This window comes from Lolium perenne, chromosome 4 (assembly GCF_019359855.2).
Source record: "Lolium perenne isolate Kyuss_39 chromosome 4, Kyuss_2.0, whole genome shotgun sequence".
NCBI classification, from domain to species: domain Eukaryota; kingdom Viridiplantae; phylum Streptophyta; class Magnoliopsida; order Poales; family Poaceae; genus Lolium; species Lolium perenne.
Window position 1 is genome coordinate 247,852,436 of NC_067247.2, and position 19,056 is coordinate 247,871,491.

At 41.8% G+C, this 19,056-nt stretch overlaps 1 protein-coding gene across 1 annotated transcript; it reads left to right on the forward strand.

Annotated features, from left to right (window-relative positions):
* The first annotated feature begins 1,454 nt into the window (after positions 1-1,454).
* Positions 1,455-3,261, forward strand: LOC127332348 (metacaspase-1). The gene is made up of 5 exons (XM_051358622.2): positions 1,455-1,884; positions 1,968-2,298; positions 2,384-2,507; positions 2,621-2,812; positions 2,906-3,261. Exons 1-5 carry the CDS (start codon positions 1,536-1,538, stop codon positions 2,963-2,965), a joined length of 1,056 nt encoding a protein of 351 aa, XP_051214582.1. The 5' UTR covers positions 1,455-1,535; the 3' UTR covers positions 2,966-3,261.
* Positions 3,262-19,056: the final 15,795 nt, after the last annotated feature.

Consider the following 19,056-nt stretch of genomic DNA (forward strand, 5'->3'; position numbering starts at 1 on the left):
CTCCGCTCAGGGCGCCATGCCTAGAGTTATGCTGCCACCATTCCTGGAGCTCTGTTGCCACCATGCTCTTTTTTCTTCCGAACCTCATGGCGGTTCCCACTGTTTCTTGCATGTAAAACTAGAAAAAAACAACATACTCTCCCAACCTACTTCAACCGTGAACCACGCCGCAAAGAAGGACCCCCCCTGAACGGACATGAAAACCCAAATTCGATCTATTAAGCAAATGCGGAAGCTTTTCTTCCAAGGCCCATATTATTTCTTTTGTCCGTGAGAGACATCTCTACATTTCTTATTATGTCCTCCAAAGCTTTCCCACCAAGACCCAAGAAATCTCCTTGCCATGTCGAAGACTAGCCGCCTCCAGACATACAAGAAAGTCACAAAGCTATTTTGCAAAGAGAGCCTCAGAGTTGGATGCCAATGCACCTGCATCATTAAACTTGTCACCACAGTAACCAATGTCACACGACTGGCAGGGCTCCACCGGTGGTGGTGTGGAAGCTACCGCCAAGGACTCAAGCTTGGACATGACCAACATCATTGGATCCAAGATCCTATCGATGTTCTTGTACTCAGAGGCAGCCAACACAACGGGCTGCAGCAACATGCATGTTATTGTACAAGGGGAGAAACAAGCCAATATGCATCCTTCTCCTACCACGGCCAACACCTTAGTGACCTTATCATTATCAACAACCATAGATGGTTCCTGCTCAATTGACTCACGAGAAACGCCCAAGCCTGCAAGCTCCAAAGAATTAGTAGCATGCGCCAACAAAAGCTTCAAGCTTCATTGTTGTCGCCTCTTCCCGAAGCGACGAGAGGCCTACGACATCAGCCTGTCTCTGGATCAACGAAGGATAAGATTGAGCAACCGGGGAGCAGCTCCGCTGACAATAAGCATGAGTGACCGGAGAGTGAGCGGGCAGCCGGAGAGCAGACATGAGCGGTCGGAGAGCGAGTGTGACAGAACGTCTCCCGATAACCAAAGCAACGACAATGGATGCATCGGAATGGCTCAAGGCATGCTCTGACCTGGTGGTCACGGTCGAGGCAACGAAAGCATCTCCCACAATCCCAATGGCTTGAAAGAAAGGCTACGGCTGAGACCCATTGATCAGAGGCTTTCACAGCTTGATTGCATTCTACTACTACTACTGCTGAAACAAAAATGGAAAAAACAAGAATCATCTGAGAAGTGCACATGGAAATGAAAAAGAATCACGTACCCGTTTCCACTTGGTGTTTGGAGTATATACACAGCATCATGGGCGCTGTCTTGAAGAAAGGAGAGACAAGCATAAATGTTCAATCGACAACAATATATGCCCATATCCACTCGGGTAAATCGTCCGTGGGAGTGGGAGAATAGTCGGATATAAAAAAATCTTTGTCACTGCGTGCGGTGCTACCTTGCGTTGGTTCATGCGCTATATAAAGGGCGGTACGACGGAGGGGCAGAAGCAGAGTGCTAAGAGCAAGCAAGCAGCAAACGTAGCCTGCGAAGCAAACTCTCACCCAAGCAGGCAGCCATGAACTGCGGCGGAAGCAGGGGTCCGGCGGCAACAGTGCGGTGCAGGGAATGCCACACGAACCTCACCGCGGCGCCCGGCGCGCGTGCCGTGCACTGCATGCAATGCAACTGCGGTACGCGCGTCCCCGGGTCTGGCTCTGGCCGGCAGGTGGTGGTGGTGCCCCACCCGCGCCCTAACCCGGGCTTCGGCGTCTGCCGCAGCAAGAAGCGCGCCGTGCTGATCGGCATCAAGTACACCAGCAGGCGCGCCGGCGAGCTGAGGGGCCCCATCAACGACGTCAAGTGCATGAAGCACCTGCTCACCACGCGCTTCGGCTTCCCCTGCGAAGGCATCATCGTCCTCACTGGTAAGAATCTATCCATGGTGATCGACGTACGATCCTCGTTCATTCGTGGTGCTTACTGAATCGGATACATACATGTATTGTAGATGAGGAGACGAACAAGTGCAGGCTGCCCACCAAGGAGAACATCCGTATGGCGATGCACTGGCTGGTTCAGGGTTGCAGCAACGGAGACTCGCTGGTGTTCCAGTTCTCCGGCATCGGCACGCAGGTCCCCGACGAGGACGGCGACGAGCGTGACTGCATGGACGAGGCCATCTGCCCAATGGACTCCTTCCACCAGGGCCCCATCCTGGACGACGAGATCAACGCGGCCATCGTCCGCCCGCTGGTGCACGGCGCCAAGCTCCACGCCCTCGTCGACGCCCACCACAGCGCCACCGTCCTCGACCTTCCATACCAATGCGTTACGTCCAAGTCAGTACTAATTAACCATGATCAGCTACTATACTTTTACATCTATCTAAAACGTAAAGGGTAACCCATCCGGTTCTTGGATCAGGACTACCGGGTGCCTGAACTGGGTGAAGCAGCCCACTCCGAACGGCGCCTGCAAAGGCACCAGCGGGGGCAGAGCCGTGCTCATCAGTGGCAGCAGCGGCGGCAAGAAGATGCCTGCTAACACGGTCAGAACTGTTTCTGAATTCCCCATTCCTCATGCCTGTTTCTCAATAAGGAGACAGTCTCTCCTTATTTCGTTTGTGTGACATGTCGATCACTAATGCGTGCGTCTGTGCAGCTGTCTGAGCCCTGCGCTACAATGGGCGCCCTGACGCACAGCTTCATCAAGGCACTGGAGTGCGAGCCGCACGCCAGCTACGGCCGCCTGCTCACCTCCATGAGGACCATCATGCGCCAGGGCGGGCCTTGCAGCCTGCCAGGCCCCGTCGGCAGCTCCGTCCGCAAGGTCACCAACTTCAGCGGCGTGGAGGCGAGTCACATTTCTATTCTCTAGGAGTAACTGTTTCAATCACATACTGTATTTCATTTGCTCACCTACGTCTCTATGTTGCTAATTTTGCAGGCGCCTTGTATGTCTTCTTCTGAGAATTTCGGCATCGACTGCGAGAAGCTCTGCATCTAGAACCATGCATGATTCTCGTCGTCGATTAAGGCTACTGCAATCGAACGATTACTACCCAATCATCATCGACCGTGTCGAAATACTCTATCGATCACTGGCCGTGATGCTTGCTACTACTGCTAGTACGTGTGATGTATCACCTGCCATGCCATCAAGAACGAGCAGATAGCTCACATAAGGCTCTAGAGAACCTGGCACGTTCTCTATGACTACTCTACCGTACCTCACTGTAATAAGGTCGTTGCGTGTCATCACATCGCCTTTAATAAATTGACTCCTATATGTTATCGTCCTAACGCGTGCAATTAATCTACCGAAGATCAAGCAATCACATAGCGATAAAGGCACTAAGATTTGGTATGATCCATAACTGTTATGCGTTTAGAGTGTTCTAAATAAAACAAAACCCATAATTGTGTGACCATACGGATTCGGATATGTGCAGGCATGTCTGAAACACTTTCCACAACAATAATCGATGGCATCCACTTGATAGATGTAACGACTCCCCATATAACGTTGCCTTTATCGTGTGGATCTTTTGTGTTATGTTTGTGAACATTTCGTATTGCTTCGCGATACTTGGAATTACCTGGCATATACTCTTTTACTCGTACCATATTATTGATGTTCTTGTGACTAGCGACTTAGTCACATGTTGTCCTGCCAGACAATGAAGAGCATCATAATATCTGAGTGGGAGCAGAGTGTATCTCTGCATCATCGAAGGAGCAGATCCCAACTTCTACATAAGATAGAATTATGGCTACTTTCCGGTATAGCTGAAGATAACCTTTATTGTTACCTTGTTAAGGGATAACGTTTCATGATCTCATACCAACAATTTAGTATCCAAGCCTGCATTAGGCACACAGTCTAACGAATTTAATAAATGGTAACTTGTCATGAGAAACTACCGGTAACAATATCAACGGGTATATCCAATACCATTTGATATGGGGTTACCCGATCTTCTCAGTAAGCGAGGTGGATGGTGATGAACACGTGATGAACACAGTGGAGATACACGATGATGAAGTGGATGATAACTTGTATGACGCTGACGAGTCTCTCGATTGGTCCCTGTCACCAAGCAACAGCTCTCAACCCTGCAAGATATTCGCAACTCCACACACTTGCGCACGTAGCCGCCGACCACGAAGCGGTAAATTGCAATCTCCCAATTCAAAGTGGAACGATAGATCACACAAACTTTCAGTAGCAAAACACCAGATCGATGTGAATTAGTGTATATATTCAATAGAGTTGCAAAACAATCAACTATGAACTAGGGTTTATCTTAAACGTGGTCTAAGTCTATTTTGGGCGCATCATGGGCACTTATGTAGGAGTTCAGGACGACCAGGGATCGGATCTAAGGGATATAAACCGACCCAAAACAGGATCCGGCCAAAATTGTTTCGGACTAGGCCGGCGTGGGGTCCGGTCGGACCGGGTGTGGCACCGGGCGGGCCGGCAGCGGCTGGACGAGGCACCGGGCTGCCACCGGTCCAAGAGGCTAGGCTCCCTGGAACCCATCCGGCGTGCACCGGTGGGTGGGCAGGTCGGGGCCGGGCCATCCAACGCAAGGGCCGGCGGCGGGGCGTGGCGCCGGGCTGCCCAGACGTGGCGCTTGTCTTGACGTCTCATGTTCCCTCCTTCGCGCATGCCTTCTGCTCCTCCCTCACGCGTCCATGGGATGTCTTCACGTCCAGCACCATGTCCAGGTGCTCCTCTCTTCCTCGTGCGACACTTGCTCCATCTTCATACCTGATCATACATAAATGAAAGGACTTAGGCAGTATAAAGTTATCATCGATCAAAGTATCATTTAAGAGCGAATTCACATGTTGTTTAAGTAGCTTCACACGAGCCCTTGTAATAGGTCCAATCCTGACTTCATTGGACTTGAGCTTCACAGCAATATCATCTTCATCTTGCAATGACGAAGGTAGTAGTTCGGTAGGGATGTCCTCATCGCCATTGTTTTTCCCAAACAATGGTGTCCTATCGTTGCGAAAATGAACCCAGGCCATATCACCAGGCTTGAACAACATCTCCTCGCGCTTCTTGTTAACTCGTGCAGCATTGTTCTTGCCTTTCTTCTCAATCAGCTATTTAGTATTCTCATGTATCTTCAGTACAAAATCTGCCCTCTTCGATGCCTCCATATTGACTCTCTCATGTATGGGTAGAGGCAACAAATCTAGTGGAGCAATGGGTTTGAAACCATACACCACCTCAAACGGGTACAGCTGTGTGGTAGAATGTACCGCCCTGTTGTAAGCAAACTCCACATGCGGCAAACAATCTTCCCACTCTCGCAAGTTCTTCTTGATCATGGATCTCAACAATTGCGACAAGGTTCTATTCACCACCTCAGTTTGACAATCAGTTTGGGGATGACTAGTAGTACTGAAAAGTAGCTTCGTCCCCAGCTTTCCCCAAAGTGGCTTCCAGAAGTAGCTCATGAATTTGACATCACAATCAGAAACAGTAGTCTTCAGGACTCCATGTAGAGGTACAATCTCCTTGAAAAACAGGTTAGCAATATGCGACGCATCGTCGCTCTTGTGGCAGGCAATAAAGTGTGATATCTTAGAAAATCTATCCACTACCACAAATATAGAATCACGGACACTTTGTACACGGCAAACCCAACACAAAATCCATACTAATATCTTCTCATGGTGTAGTAGGTGCCGGTAAAGGAGTATACAAACCGTGAGGCTTCAGCTTGGACTTGGACTTGTTGCACGTAATGCATCTCTTCACATACCTGTCCACATCCCGCCTCATCTTTGGCTAATAAAAGTGATCAGCGACCATGAGTAGCGTCTTCTCACGCCCAAAGTGACCCATCAAACCTCCAGCATGTGATTTCTGTAATAAGAGCAAACGCACAGACGATTCTGGAACACATAGTTTGTTAGCTCTAAATAATAACCCATCATGTATGTGATATTTTTTCCATGCTTTACCAATAACACACAAGTGATATGGTTCAGCAAAATCATGATCAGTAGCATACAAATCACATAGAATCTCTAATCCAGGAATTTTAACATCAAGTTGAGTTAATAGCATGTTCTTCCTAGATAAAGCATCAGCAACAATATTATTTCTTCCCTTCTTATGCTTAATAATGTATGGAAAAGACTCAATGAACTCAACCCACTTAGCAAGACGCCTATGCAAGTTAGATTGAGCTTTCAGATATTTCAAAGCTTTATGGTCAGAATGTATGATAAATTCTTTTGGCCACAAATAATGTTGCCAAACCTCAAGAACTCTAATTAAAGCATACAATTCTTTATCATATATAGCATAGTTCAACTTAGCACCAGAAAATTTCTCAGAAAAATATGCAATTGGGCGACCTTCTTGCATCAACACACCACCAATTCCAATACCACTAGCATCACATTCAATCTCAAATTGCTTATTAAAATCAGGAAGTGCAAACAACGATGCAGAAGTTAACAATCGTTTCAGTTCATCAAAAGCATGATCTTGGGCTGCGCCCCACTCAAAAACAACATTTTTTGTCAATTCATTCAAAGGTGCAGCAATAGTACCAAAATTAGGCACAAAACGTCTATAAAACCCAGCAAGATCATGAAAACTTCTTACTTGACGCACATTCATAGGAGTAGGCCAATTTTGAATTGCTTAAATCTTAGATGAATCTACCTCTACTCCATGCTTAGAGACAACATAGCCCAGAAATATGACCTTATGTTTGCAAAATGTGCACTTCTCAAGATTACCATAGAGTTTATTATCACGCAACACTTGCAAAACATGTCGAATATGCATAGTATGATCAGATTCATTGCGGCTGTAAATTAATATATCATCAAAGTACACAATCACAAACTTGCCAATAAAATCACGCAAAACATGGTTCATCAATCTCATGAAAATAGTAGGTGCATTAGTTAAACCAAAAGGCATCACTTTTGATGATAACCAAAAGGCATCACTCATATAAATCAAATTTTGTTTTAAAGGTTGTTTTCCATCCATCCCCCTCTTTCATCCTAATTTGATGATAACCACTACGCAAATCAGTTTTAGAGAAAACAACAGCACCACTTAGTTCATCTAGCATATCCTCTAAACGGGGAATAGGATGACGATATCGAATAGTAATGCTGTTTATCGCTATACAATCTACACACATGCACCATGTACCATCTTTCTTAGGAACCAAAATAACGGGTACAACACAAGGACTTAGGCTTATGCGAATACAACCTTTGTCGAGTAGCGCTTGCACTTGCTTCTGTATTTCTGCTTGTGATGGTAAAGCACTCGTCCATTGGGAACCCCAAGAGGAAGGTGTGATGCGTACAGTGGCAAGTTTTCCCTCAGTAAGAAACCAAGGTTATCGAACCAGTAGGAGCCAAGAAGCACGTTGAAGGTTGATGGCGGCGGAGTGTAGTGCGGCGCAACACCAGGGATTCCGACGCCAACGTGGAACCTGCACAACACAACCAAAGTACTTTGCCCCAACTTAACAGTGAGGTTGTCAATCTCACCGGCTTGCTGTAACAAAGGATTAGATGTATAGTGTGGATGATGATGTTTGCAGAAAACAGTAGAACAAGTATTGCAGTAGATTGTATTCGATGTAAAAGAATGGACCGGGGTCCACAGTTCACTAGTGGTGTCTCTCCGATAAGATATAGCATGTTGGGTGAACAAATTACAGTTGGGCAATTGACAAATAAAGATGGCATGACAATGCACATACATGTTATGATGAGTAGTGTGAAATTCAATTGGGCATTACGACAAAGTACATAGACCGCTATCCAGCATGCATCTATGCCTAAAAAGTCCACCTTCAGGTTATCATCCGAACCCCTTCCAGTATTAAGTTGCAAACAACAGACAATTGCATTAAGTATGGTGCGTAATGTAATCAACAAATACATCCTTACACATAGCATTGATGTTTTATCCCTAGTGGCAACAGCACATCCACAACCTTAGAACTTTCTGTCATTGTCCCAGATTTAATGGAGACATGAACCCACTATCGAGCATAAATACTCTCTCTTGGAGTTACAAGTAACGACTTGGCCAGAGCCTCTACTAATAACGGAGAGTATGCAAGATCATAAACAATACATAGATGATAGATTGATAATCAACATAACATAACATTCAATATTCATCGGATCCCAACAAGCGCAACATGTAGCTTTACAAATAGATGATCTTGATCATGTTAGGCAGCACACAAGATCCGATAATGATAGCACAATTAGGAGAAGACGACCATCTAGCTACTGCTATGGACCCATAGTCCAGGGGTGAACTACTCACACATCACTCCGGAGGCGACCATGGCGGTCAAGAGTCCTCCGGGAGATGATTCCCCTCTCCGGCGAGGTCTTTGGAGGCGATCTCCTGAATCCCCCGAGATGGGATTGGCGGCGGCGGCGTCTCTGGAAGGTTTTCCGTATCGTGGCTCTCGGTACTGGAGTTATTATCGACAAAGGCTTATGTAGGCGGAAGGGTAGGTCAGGGGGCGCCACGAGGGGCCCACACGCTAGGGCCGCGCGGCCCCAGGCCTGGCCGCGCCGCCCTGTTGTGTGGCCGCCTCGTCGCCCCACTTCGTTTCCCTTTCGGACTTCTGGAAGCTTCGTGGAAAAATAAGATCCTGGGCGTTGATTTCGTCCAATTCCGAGAATATTTCCTTACTAGGATTTCTGAAACCAAAAACAGCAGAAAACAGCAACTGGCTCTTCGGCATCTTGTTAATAGGTTAGTGCCGGAAAATGCATAAATATGACATAAAGTGTGTATAAAACATGTAGGTATTGTCATAAAACAAGCATGGAACATAAGAAATTATCGATACGTTGGAGACGTATCAGCATCCCCAAGCTTAGTTCCTACTCGTCCCGAGTAGGTAAACGATAACAAAGATAATTTCTGAAGTGACATGCTATCATAATCTTGATCAATACTATTGTAAGCACATGTAATGAATGCAGCGATTCGAAGTAATGGTAAAGAAAATGGTTAAACAACTGAATCATATAGCAAAGTCTTTTCATGAATAGTACTTTCAAGACAAGCATCAATAAGTTTTGCATAAGAGTTAACTCATAAAGCAATAGATTCAAAGTAAAGGCATTGAAGCAACACAAAGGAAGATTAAGTTTCAGCGGTTTCTTTCAACTTGTAACATGTATATCTCATGGATAATTGTCAACATAAAGTAATATGATGAATGCAAATATGCAAGCATGTAAGAATCAATGCACAGTTAACACAAGTGTTTGCTTCTTAAGATGGAAAGAAGTGGGTAAACTGACTCAACATAAAAGTAAAAGAATGGCCCTTCGAAGAGGGAAGCATTGATTGCTATATTTGTGCTAGAGCTTTTATTTTGAAAACAAGAAACAATTTCGTGAACGGTAGTAATAAAGCATATGCATTATGTATAAGATATCCTACAAGTTGCAAGCCTCATGCATAGTATACCAATAGTGCCCGCACCTTGTCCTAATTAGCTTGGATTTACATGGATTATCATCGCAATACATATGTTTTAACCAAGTATCACAAAGGGGTACCTCTATGCCTTTGTACAAAGGTCTAAGGAGAAAGCTCGCATTGGATTTCTCGCTTTTGATTATTCTCAACTTAGACATCCATACCGGGACAACATAGACAACAGATAATGGACTCCTCTTTAATGCATAAGCATTCAACAACAGATAATATTCTCATAAGAGATTGAGGATTGTTGTCCAAAACTGAAACTTCCACCATGGATCATGGCTTTAGTTAGCGGCCCAATGTTCTTCTCTAACAATATGCATACTCAAACCATTCAACTCATGATAAATCACCCTTACTTCAGACAAGACAAACATGCATAGCAACTCACATGATATTCAACAAAGGGTAGTTGATGGCGTCCCCAGGAACATGGTTATCGCACAACAAGCAAATTAATAAGAAATAAGATACATAAGTACATATTCAATACCACAATAGTTTTTAGGCTATTTGTCCCATGAGCTATATATTGCAAAGATAAAGGATAGAAATTTAAAGGTAGCACTCAAGCAATTTACTTTGGAATGGCAGAGAAATACCATGTAGTAGGTAGGTATGGTGGACACAAGTGGCATAGTTTTTGGCTCAAGGATTTGGATGCACGAGAAGTAATCCCTCTCAATACAAGGCTTAGGCTAGCAAGGTTATTTGAAGCAAACACAAGTATGAACCGGTACAGAAAAACTCACATAAAAACATATTGCAAGCATTATAAGACTCTACACCGTCTTCCTTGTTGTTCAAAACCCTTACTAGAAAATATCTAGACCTTAGAGAGACCAATCATGCAAACCAAATTTTAGCAAGGTCTATGTATTTCTTCACTAATAGGTGCAAAGTATATGATGCAAGAGCTTAAACATGATCCTTATGAGCACAACAATTGCCAAGTATCAAATTATTCAAGACATTCTACCAATTACTACATGTAGCATTTCCCGTTTCCAACCATATAACAATTAACGAAGCAGATTCAACCTTCGCCATGAACATTATGAGTAAAGCTAAGGACATATTTGTCCATATGCAACAGCGGAGCGTGTCTCTCTCCCACACAATGAATGCTAGGATCCAACTTTATTCAAACAAAACAAAACAAAAACAAACAGACGCTCCAAGTAAAGCACATAAGATGTGATGGAATAAAAATATAGTTTCACTAGAGGAACCTGATAATGTTGTCGATGAAGAAGGGGATGCCTTGGTCATCCCCAAGCTTAGATGCTTGAGTCTTCTTGAAATATGCAGGGATGAACCACCAGGGCATTCCCAAGCTTAGAGCTTTCACTCTCCTTGATCATATTGTATCATCCTCCTCTCTTGATCCTTGAAAACTTCCTCCACACCAAACTCAAAACAACTCATTAGAGGGTTAGTGCATAATCAAAATTCACATGTTCAGAGGTGACATAATCATTCTTAACACTTCTGGACATTGCACAAAGCTACTGAAAGTTAATGGAATAAAGAAATCCATCAAGCATAGCAAAACAGGCAATGCGAAATAAAAGGCAGAATCTGTCAAAACAGAACAGTCCGTAAAGACGAATTTTTTAGGTGCACCAGACTTGCTCAAATGAAAATGCTCAAATTGAATGAAAGTTGCGTACGTATCTGAGGATTACTCACGTAAATTTGCAGATTTTTCTGAGTTACCTACAGAGAATACTGCTCAAATTCGTGACAAAGAAATTTGTTTCTGCGCAGTAATCCAAATCTAGTATGAACCTTACTATCAAAGACTTTACTTGGCACAAAAATGCAACAAAATTAAGATAAGGAGAGGTTGCTACAGTAGTAACAACTTCCAAGACTCAAATATAAAACAAAAGTGCAGAATTAAAATCATGGGTTGTCTCCCATCAGCGCTTTTCTTTAACGCTTTTCAGCTAGGCGCAGAAAGTGTGAATCAAGTAACATCAAGAGATGAAGCATCAACATCGTAATTTGTTCTAATGATAGAATTAAAAGGTAACCTCATTCTCTTTCTAGGGAAGTGTTCCATACCTTTCTTGAAAGGAAATTGATATTTAATATTACCTTCCTTCATATCAATAATAGCACCAACAGTTCGAAGAAAAGGTCTTCCCAATATAATGGGACAAGATGCATTGCATTCAATATCCAACACAACAAAATCAACGGGGACAAGGCTATTGTTAACCGTAATGCGAACATTATCAATCCTCCCCAAAGGTTTCTTTGTAGAATTATCAGCAAGATTAACATCCAAATAACAATTTTTCAATGGTGGCAAGTCAAGCATATTATAGATTTTCCTAGGCATAACGGAAATACTTGCACCAAGATCACATAAAGCATTACAATCAAAGTCATTGACCTTCATCTTAATGATGGGCTCCCAACCATCCTCTGACTTCCTAGGAATAGAAGCTTCACGATTTAATTTCTCTTCTCTAGCTTTTATGAGAGCATTTGTAATATGTTTTGTAAAGGCCAAATTTATAGCACTAGCATTAGGACTTTTATTAAGTTTTTGTAAGAATTTTATAACTTCAGAGATGTGACAATCATAAAAATCTAAACCATTATGACCTAAAGCAATGGGATCATTATCCCCAATATTGGAAAAAAATCAGCAGTTCTATCACAAGCAGTTTCAGATTTTAGCGTTTAGAGCAGTTTTGCAAGCTTTGCATTAGGAGTGGAAACACTGCCAACTCCAATTATTTTACCATTGATAGTAGGAGGTGTAGCAACATGTGAAGCATTAGCATTACTAGTGGTGGTAATAGTCCAAACTTTAGCTATATTATCTTTAGCATTTTCTTCTTTTTCCCACCTAGCGCGCAATTCGGCCATCAATCTAATATTTTCATTAATTCGAACTTGGATGGCGTTTGCTGTTGCAAATTACTTAATATCTTTAGTTTCATTAGGCATGACTTTCGATTTCAAAAGATCAACATCAGCAGCAAGACTATCAACTTTAGAAGCAAGAATATCAATTTTACTAAGCTTTTCTTCAACAGTTTTGTTAAAAGCAGTTTGTGTACTAATAAATTCTTTAAGCATGGCTTCAAGTCCAGGGGGTGTATTCCTATTATTGTTGTAAGAATTACCATAACCGTTACCATTATTATAAGGATATGGCCTATAGTTGTTACTAGAATTATTCCGATAAGCATTGTTGTTGAAATTATTATTTTTAATGAAGTTCACATCAACATGTTCTTCTTGAGCAACCAATTAAGCTAACGGAAAATTATTAGGATCAACATTAGTTATACCATTCACAAGCATAGACATAATAGCATCAATCTTATCACTCAAGGAGGAGGTTTCTTCAACAAAATTTACCTTCTTACCTTGTGGAGCTCTTTCCGTGTGCCATTCAGAGTAATTAATCATCATATTATCAAGAAGATTTGTTGCGGCGCCTAGAGTGATGGACATAAAAGTACCTCCAGCAGCTGAATCCAATAGGTTACGCGAAGAAAAATTCAGTCCTGCATAAAAGGTTTGGATGATCATCCAAGTAGTTAGTCCATGGGTAGGGCAATTTTTAACCAAAGATTCTTTCCCATGCTTGGGCAACATGCTCATTATCCAATTGTTTAAAATTCATTATGCTACTTCTCAAAGATATAATTTTAGCAGGAGGATAATATCTTCCAATGAAAGCATCCTTACATTTAGTCCATGAATCAATACTATTCTTAGGCAAAGATAGCAACCAATCTTTAGCTCTTCCTCTTAATGAGAAAGGAAACAATTTTAATTTTATAATGTCACCATCTACATCCTTATACTTTTGCATTTCTCATAGTTCAACAAAATTATTAAGATGGGCAGCAGCATCATCAGAACTAACACCAGAAAATTGCTCTCTCATAACAAGATTCAGTAAAGCAGGTTTAATTTCAAAGAATTCTGCTGTAGTAGCAGGTGGAGCAATATGTGTGCATAGGAAATCATTATTATTTGTGTTTGTGAAGTCACACGACTTAGTATTTTCAGGAGTACCCATTTTAGCAATAGTAAATAAAGCAAACTAGATGAAGTAAATGCGAGTAACTAATTTTTTTGTGTTTTTAATATAGAGAACGCAAACAAGATAGTAAATAAAGTAAAGCTAGAAACTAATTTTTTTGTATTTTAATATAATGCAGCAAACAAAGAAGTAAATAAAACAAAGCAAGACAAAAAACAAAGTAAAGAGATTGGAAGTGGAGACTCCCCTTGCAGCGTGTCTTGATCTCCCCGGCAACGGCGCTAGAAAAAGTGCTGCTTGTGACGGTAAAGCACTCGTCCGTTGGGAACCCCAAGAGGAAGGTGTGATGCGTACAGCGGCAAGTTTTCCCTCAGTAAGAAACCAAGGTTATCGAACCAGTAGGAGCCAAGAAGCACGTTGAAGGTTGATGGCGGCGGAGTGTAGTGCGGCGCAACACCAGGGATTCCGGCGCCAACGTGGAACCTGCACAACACAACCAAAGTACTTTGCCCGAACTTAATAGTGAGGTTGTCAATCTCACCGGCTTGCTGTTACAAAGGATTAGATTTATAGTGTGGATGATGATGTTTGCAGAAAACAGTAGAACAAGTATTGCAGTAGATTGTATTCGATGTAAAAGAATGGACCGGGGTCCACAGTTCACTAGTGGTGCCTCTCCGATAAGATATAGCATGTTGGGTGAACAAATTACAGTTGGGCAATTGACAAATAAAGATGGCATGACAATGCACATACATGTTATGATGAGTAGTGTGAAATTCAATTGGGCATTACGACAAAGTACATAGACCGCTATCCAGCATGCATCTATGCCTAAAAAGTCCACCTTCAGGTTATCATCCGAACCCCTTCCAGTATTAAGTTGCAAACAACAGACAATTGCATTAAGTATGGTGCGTAATGTAATCAACAAATACATCCTTACACATAGCATTGATGTTTTATCCCTAGTGGCAACAGCACATCCACAACCTTAGAACTTTCTGTCATTGTCCTAGATTTAATGGAGGCATGAACCCACTATCGAGCATAAATACTCCCTCTTGGAGTTACAAGTAACGACTTGGCCAGAGCCTCTACTAATAACGGAGAGCATGCAAGATCATAAACAACACATAGATGATAGATTGATAATCAACATAACATAGCATTCAATATTCATCGGATCCCAACAAACGCAACATGTGGCATTACAAATAGATGATCTTGATCATGTTAGGCAGCACACAAGATCCGATAATGATAGCACAATTAGGAGAAGACGACCATCTAGCTACTGCTATGGACCCATAGTCCAGGGGTGAACTACTCACACATCACTCCGGAGGCGACCATGGCGGTCAAGAGTCCTCTGGGAGATGATTCCCCTCTCCGGCAGGGTGCTGGAGGCGATCTCCTGAATCCCCCGAGATGGGATTGGCGGCGGCGGCGGCTCTGGAAGGTTTTCCGTATCGTGGCTCTCGGTGCTGGAGTTATTATCGACAAAGGCTTATGTAGGCGGAAGGGTAGGTCAGGGGCGCCACGAGGGGCCCACACGCTAGGGCCGCGCGGCCCTAGGCCTGGCCGCGCCGCCCTGTTGTGTGGCCGCCTCGTCGCCCCACTTCGTTTCCCTTTCGGACTTCTGGAAGCTTCGTGGAAAAATAAGATCCTGGGCGTTGATTTCGTCCAATTCCGAGAATATTTCCTTACTAGGATTTCTGAAACCAAAAACAGCAGAAAACAGCAACTGGCTCTTCGGCATCTTGTTAATAGGTTAGTGCCGGAAAATGCATAAATATGACATAAAGTGTGTATAAACATGTAGGTATTGTCATAAAACAAGCATGGAACATAAGAAATTATCGATACGTTGGAGACGTATCAGCATCCCCAAGCTTAGTTCCTACTCGTCCCGAGTAGGTAAACGATAACAAAGATAATTTCTGAAGTGACATGCTATCACAATCTTGATCAATACTATTGTAAGCACATGTAATGAATGCAGCGATTCGAATCAATGGTAAAGACAATGGTTAAACAACTGAATCATATAGCAAAGTCTTTTCATGAATAGTACTTTCAAGACAAGCATCAATAAGTTTTGCATAAGAGTTAACTCATAAAGCAATAGATTCAAAGTAAAGGCATTGAAGCAACACAAAGGAAGATTAAGTTTCAGCGGTTGCTTTCAACTTGTAACATGTATATCTCATGGATAATTGTCAACATAAAGTAATATGATGAATGCAAATATGCAAGCATGTAAGAATCAATGCACAGTTAACACAAGTGTTTGCTTCTTAAGATGGAAAGAAGTGGGTAAACTGACTCAACATAAAAGTAAAAGAATGGCCCTTCGAAGAGGGAAGCATTGATTGCTATATTTGTGCTAGAGCTTTTATTTTGAAAACAAGAAACAATTTCGTCAACGGTAGTAATAAAGCATATGCATTATGTATAAGATATCCTACAAGTTGCAAGCCTCATGCATAGTATACCAATAGTGCCCGCACCTTGTCCTAATTAGCTTGGATTTACATGGATTATCATCGCAATACATATGTTTTAACCAAGTATCACAAAGGGGTACCTCTATGCCGCCTGTACAAAGGTCTAAGGAGAAAGCTCGCATTGGATTTCTCGCTTTTGATTATTCTCAACTTAGACATCCATACCGGGACAACATAGACAACAGATAATGGACTCCTCTTTAATGCATAAGCATTCAACAACAGATAATATTCTCATAAGAGATTGAGGATTGTTGTCCAAAACTGAAACTTCCACCATGGATCATGGCTTTAGTTAGCGGCCCAATGTTCTTCTCTAATAATATGCATACTCAAACCATTCAACTCATGATAAATCACCCTTACTTCAGACAAGACGAACATGCATAGCAACTCACATGATATTCAACAAAGGGTAGTTGATGGCGTCCCCAGGAACATGGTTATCGCACAACAAGCAAATTAATAAGAAATAAGATACATAAGTACATATTCAATACCACAATAGTTTTTAGGCTATTTGTCCCATGAGCTATATATTGCAAAGATAAAGGATAGAAATTTAAAGGTAGCACTCAAGCAATTTACTTTGGAATGGCAGAGAAATACCATGTAGTAGGTAGGTATGGTGGACACAAGTGGCATAGTTTTGGCTCAACTATTTGGATGCACGAGAAGTAATCCCTCTCAATACAAGGCTTAGGCTAGCAAGGTTATTTGAAGCAAACACAAGTATGAACCGGTACAAAAAAACTCACATAAAAACATATTGCAAGCATTATAAGACTCTACACCGTCTTCCTTGTTGTTCAAAACCCTTACTAGAAAATATCTAGACCTTAGAGAGACCAATCATGCAAACCAAATTTTAGCAAGGTCTATGTATTTCTTCACTAATAGGTGCAAAGTATATGATGCAAGAGCTTAAACATGATCCTTATGAGCACAACAATTGCCAAGTATCAAATTATTCAAGACATTCTACCAGTTACTACATGTAGCATTTCCCGTTTCCAACCATATAACAATTAACGAAGCAGATTCAACCTTCGCCATGAACATTATGAGTAAAGCTAAGGACATATTTGTCCATATGCAATAGCGGAGCGTGTCTCTCTCCCACACAATGAATGCTAGGATCCAACTTTATTCAAACAAAACAAAACAAAAACAAACAGACGCTCCAAGTAAAGCACATAAGATGTGATGGAATAAAAATATAGTTTCACTAGAGGAACCTGATAATGTTGTCGATGAAGAAGGGGATGCCTTGGTCATCCCCAAGCTTAGATGCTTGAGTCTTCTTGAAATATGCAGGGATGAACCACCAGGGCATTCCCAAGCTTAGAGCTTTCACTCTCCTTGATCATATTGTATCATCCTCCTCTCTTGATCCTTGAAAACTTCCTCCACACCAAACTCAAAACAACTCATTAGAGGGTTAGTGCATAATCAAAATTCACATGTTCAGAGGTGACATAATCATTCTTAACACTTCTGGACATTGCACAAAGCTACTGAAAGTTAATGGAATAAAGAAATCCATCAAGCATAGCAAAACAGGCAATGCGAAATAAAAGGCAGAATCTGTCTAAACAGAACAGTCTGTAAAGACGAATTTTTTAGGTTCACCAGACTTACTCAAATGAAAATGCTCAAATTGAATGAAAGTTGCGTACGTATCTGAGGATTACTCACGTAAATTTGCAGATTTTTCTGAGTTACCTACAGAGAATACTGCTCAAATTCGTGACAAAGAAATTTGTTTCTGCGCAGTAATCCAAATCTAGTATGAACCTTACTATCAAAGACTTTACTTGGCACAACAATGCAACAAAATTAAGATAAGGAGAGGTTGCTACAGTAGTAACAACTTCCAAGACTCAAATATAAAACAAAAGTGCAGAATTAAAATCATGGGTTGTCTCCCATCAGCGCTTTTCTTTAACGCCTTTCAGCTAGGCGCAGAAAGTGTGAATCAAGTAACATCAAGAGATGAAGCATCAACATCGTAATTTGTTCTAATGATAGAATTAAAAGGTAACCTCATTCTCTTTCTAGGGAAGTGTTCCATACCTTTCTTGAGAGGAAATTGATATTTAATATTACCTTCCTTCATATCAATAATAGCACCAACAGTTCGAAGAAAAGGTCTTCCCAATATAATGGGACAAGATGCATTGCATTCAATATCCAACACAACAAAATCAACGGGGACAAGGCTATTGTTAACCGTAATGCGAACATTATCAATCCTCCCCAAAGGTTTCTTTGTAGAATTATCAGCAAGATTAACATCCAAATAACAATTTTTTAATGGTGGCAAGTCAAGCATATTATAGATTTTCCTAGGCATAACGGAAATACTTGCACCAAGATCACATAAAGCATTACAATCAAAGTCATTGACCTTCATCTTAATGATGGTCTCCCAACCATCCTCTGACTTCCTAGGAATAGAAGCTTCACGATTTAATTTCTCTTCTCTAGCTTTTATGAGAGCATTTGTAATATGTTTTGTAAAGGCCAAATTTATAGCACTAGCATTAGGACTTTTATTAAGTTTTTGTAAGAATTTTATAACTTCAGAGATGTGACAATCATAAAAATCTAAACCATTATGACCTAAAGCAATGGGATCATTATCCCCAATATTGGAAAAAAAAATCAGCAGTTCTATCACAAGCAGTTTCAGCAGTTTTAGCAGTTTCAGGTAGTTTTGCAAGCTTTGCATTAGGAGTGGAAACACTGCCAACTCCAATTATTTTACCATTGATAGTAGGAGGTGTAGCAACATGTGAAGCATTAGCATTACTAGTGGTGGTAATAGTCCAAACTTTAGCTATATTATCTTTAGCATTTTCTTCTTTTTCCCACCTAGCGCGCAATTCGGCCATCAATCTAATATTTTCATTAATTCGAACTTGGATGGCGTTTGCTGTTGCAAATTACTTAATATCTTTAGTTTCATTAGGCATGACTTTCGATTTCAAAAGATCAACATCAGCAGCAAGACTATCAACTTTAGAAGCAAGAATATC

Bases quoted from the DNA above. Each gene is read 5' to 3' on its own strand.
- LOC127332348 (XM_051358622.2), top strand. From the start codon at position 1,536: ATGAACTGCGGCGGAAGCAGGGGTCCGGCGGCAACAGTGCGGTGCAGG. The intron at 1,885-1,967 runs GTAAGAATCTAT...CATGTATTGTAG, and splicing joins AGGCATCATCGTCCTCACTG to ATGAGGAGACGAACAAGTGC. The intron at 2,813-2,905 runs GCGAGTCACATT...CTAATTTTGCAG, and splicing joins CCAACTTCAGCGGCGTGGAG to GCGCCTTGTATGTCTTCTTC.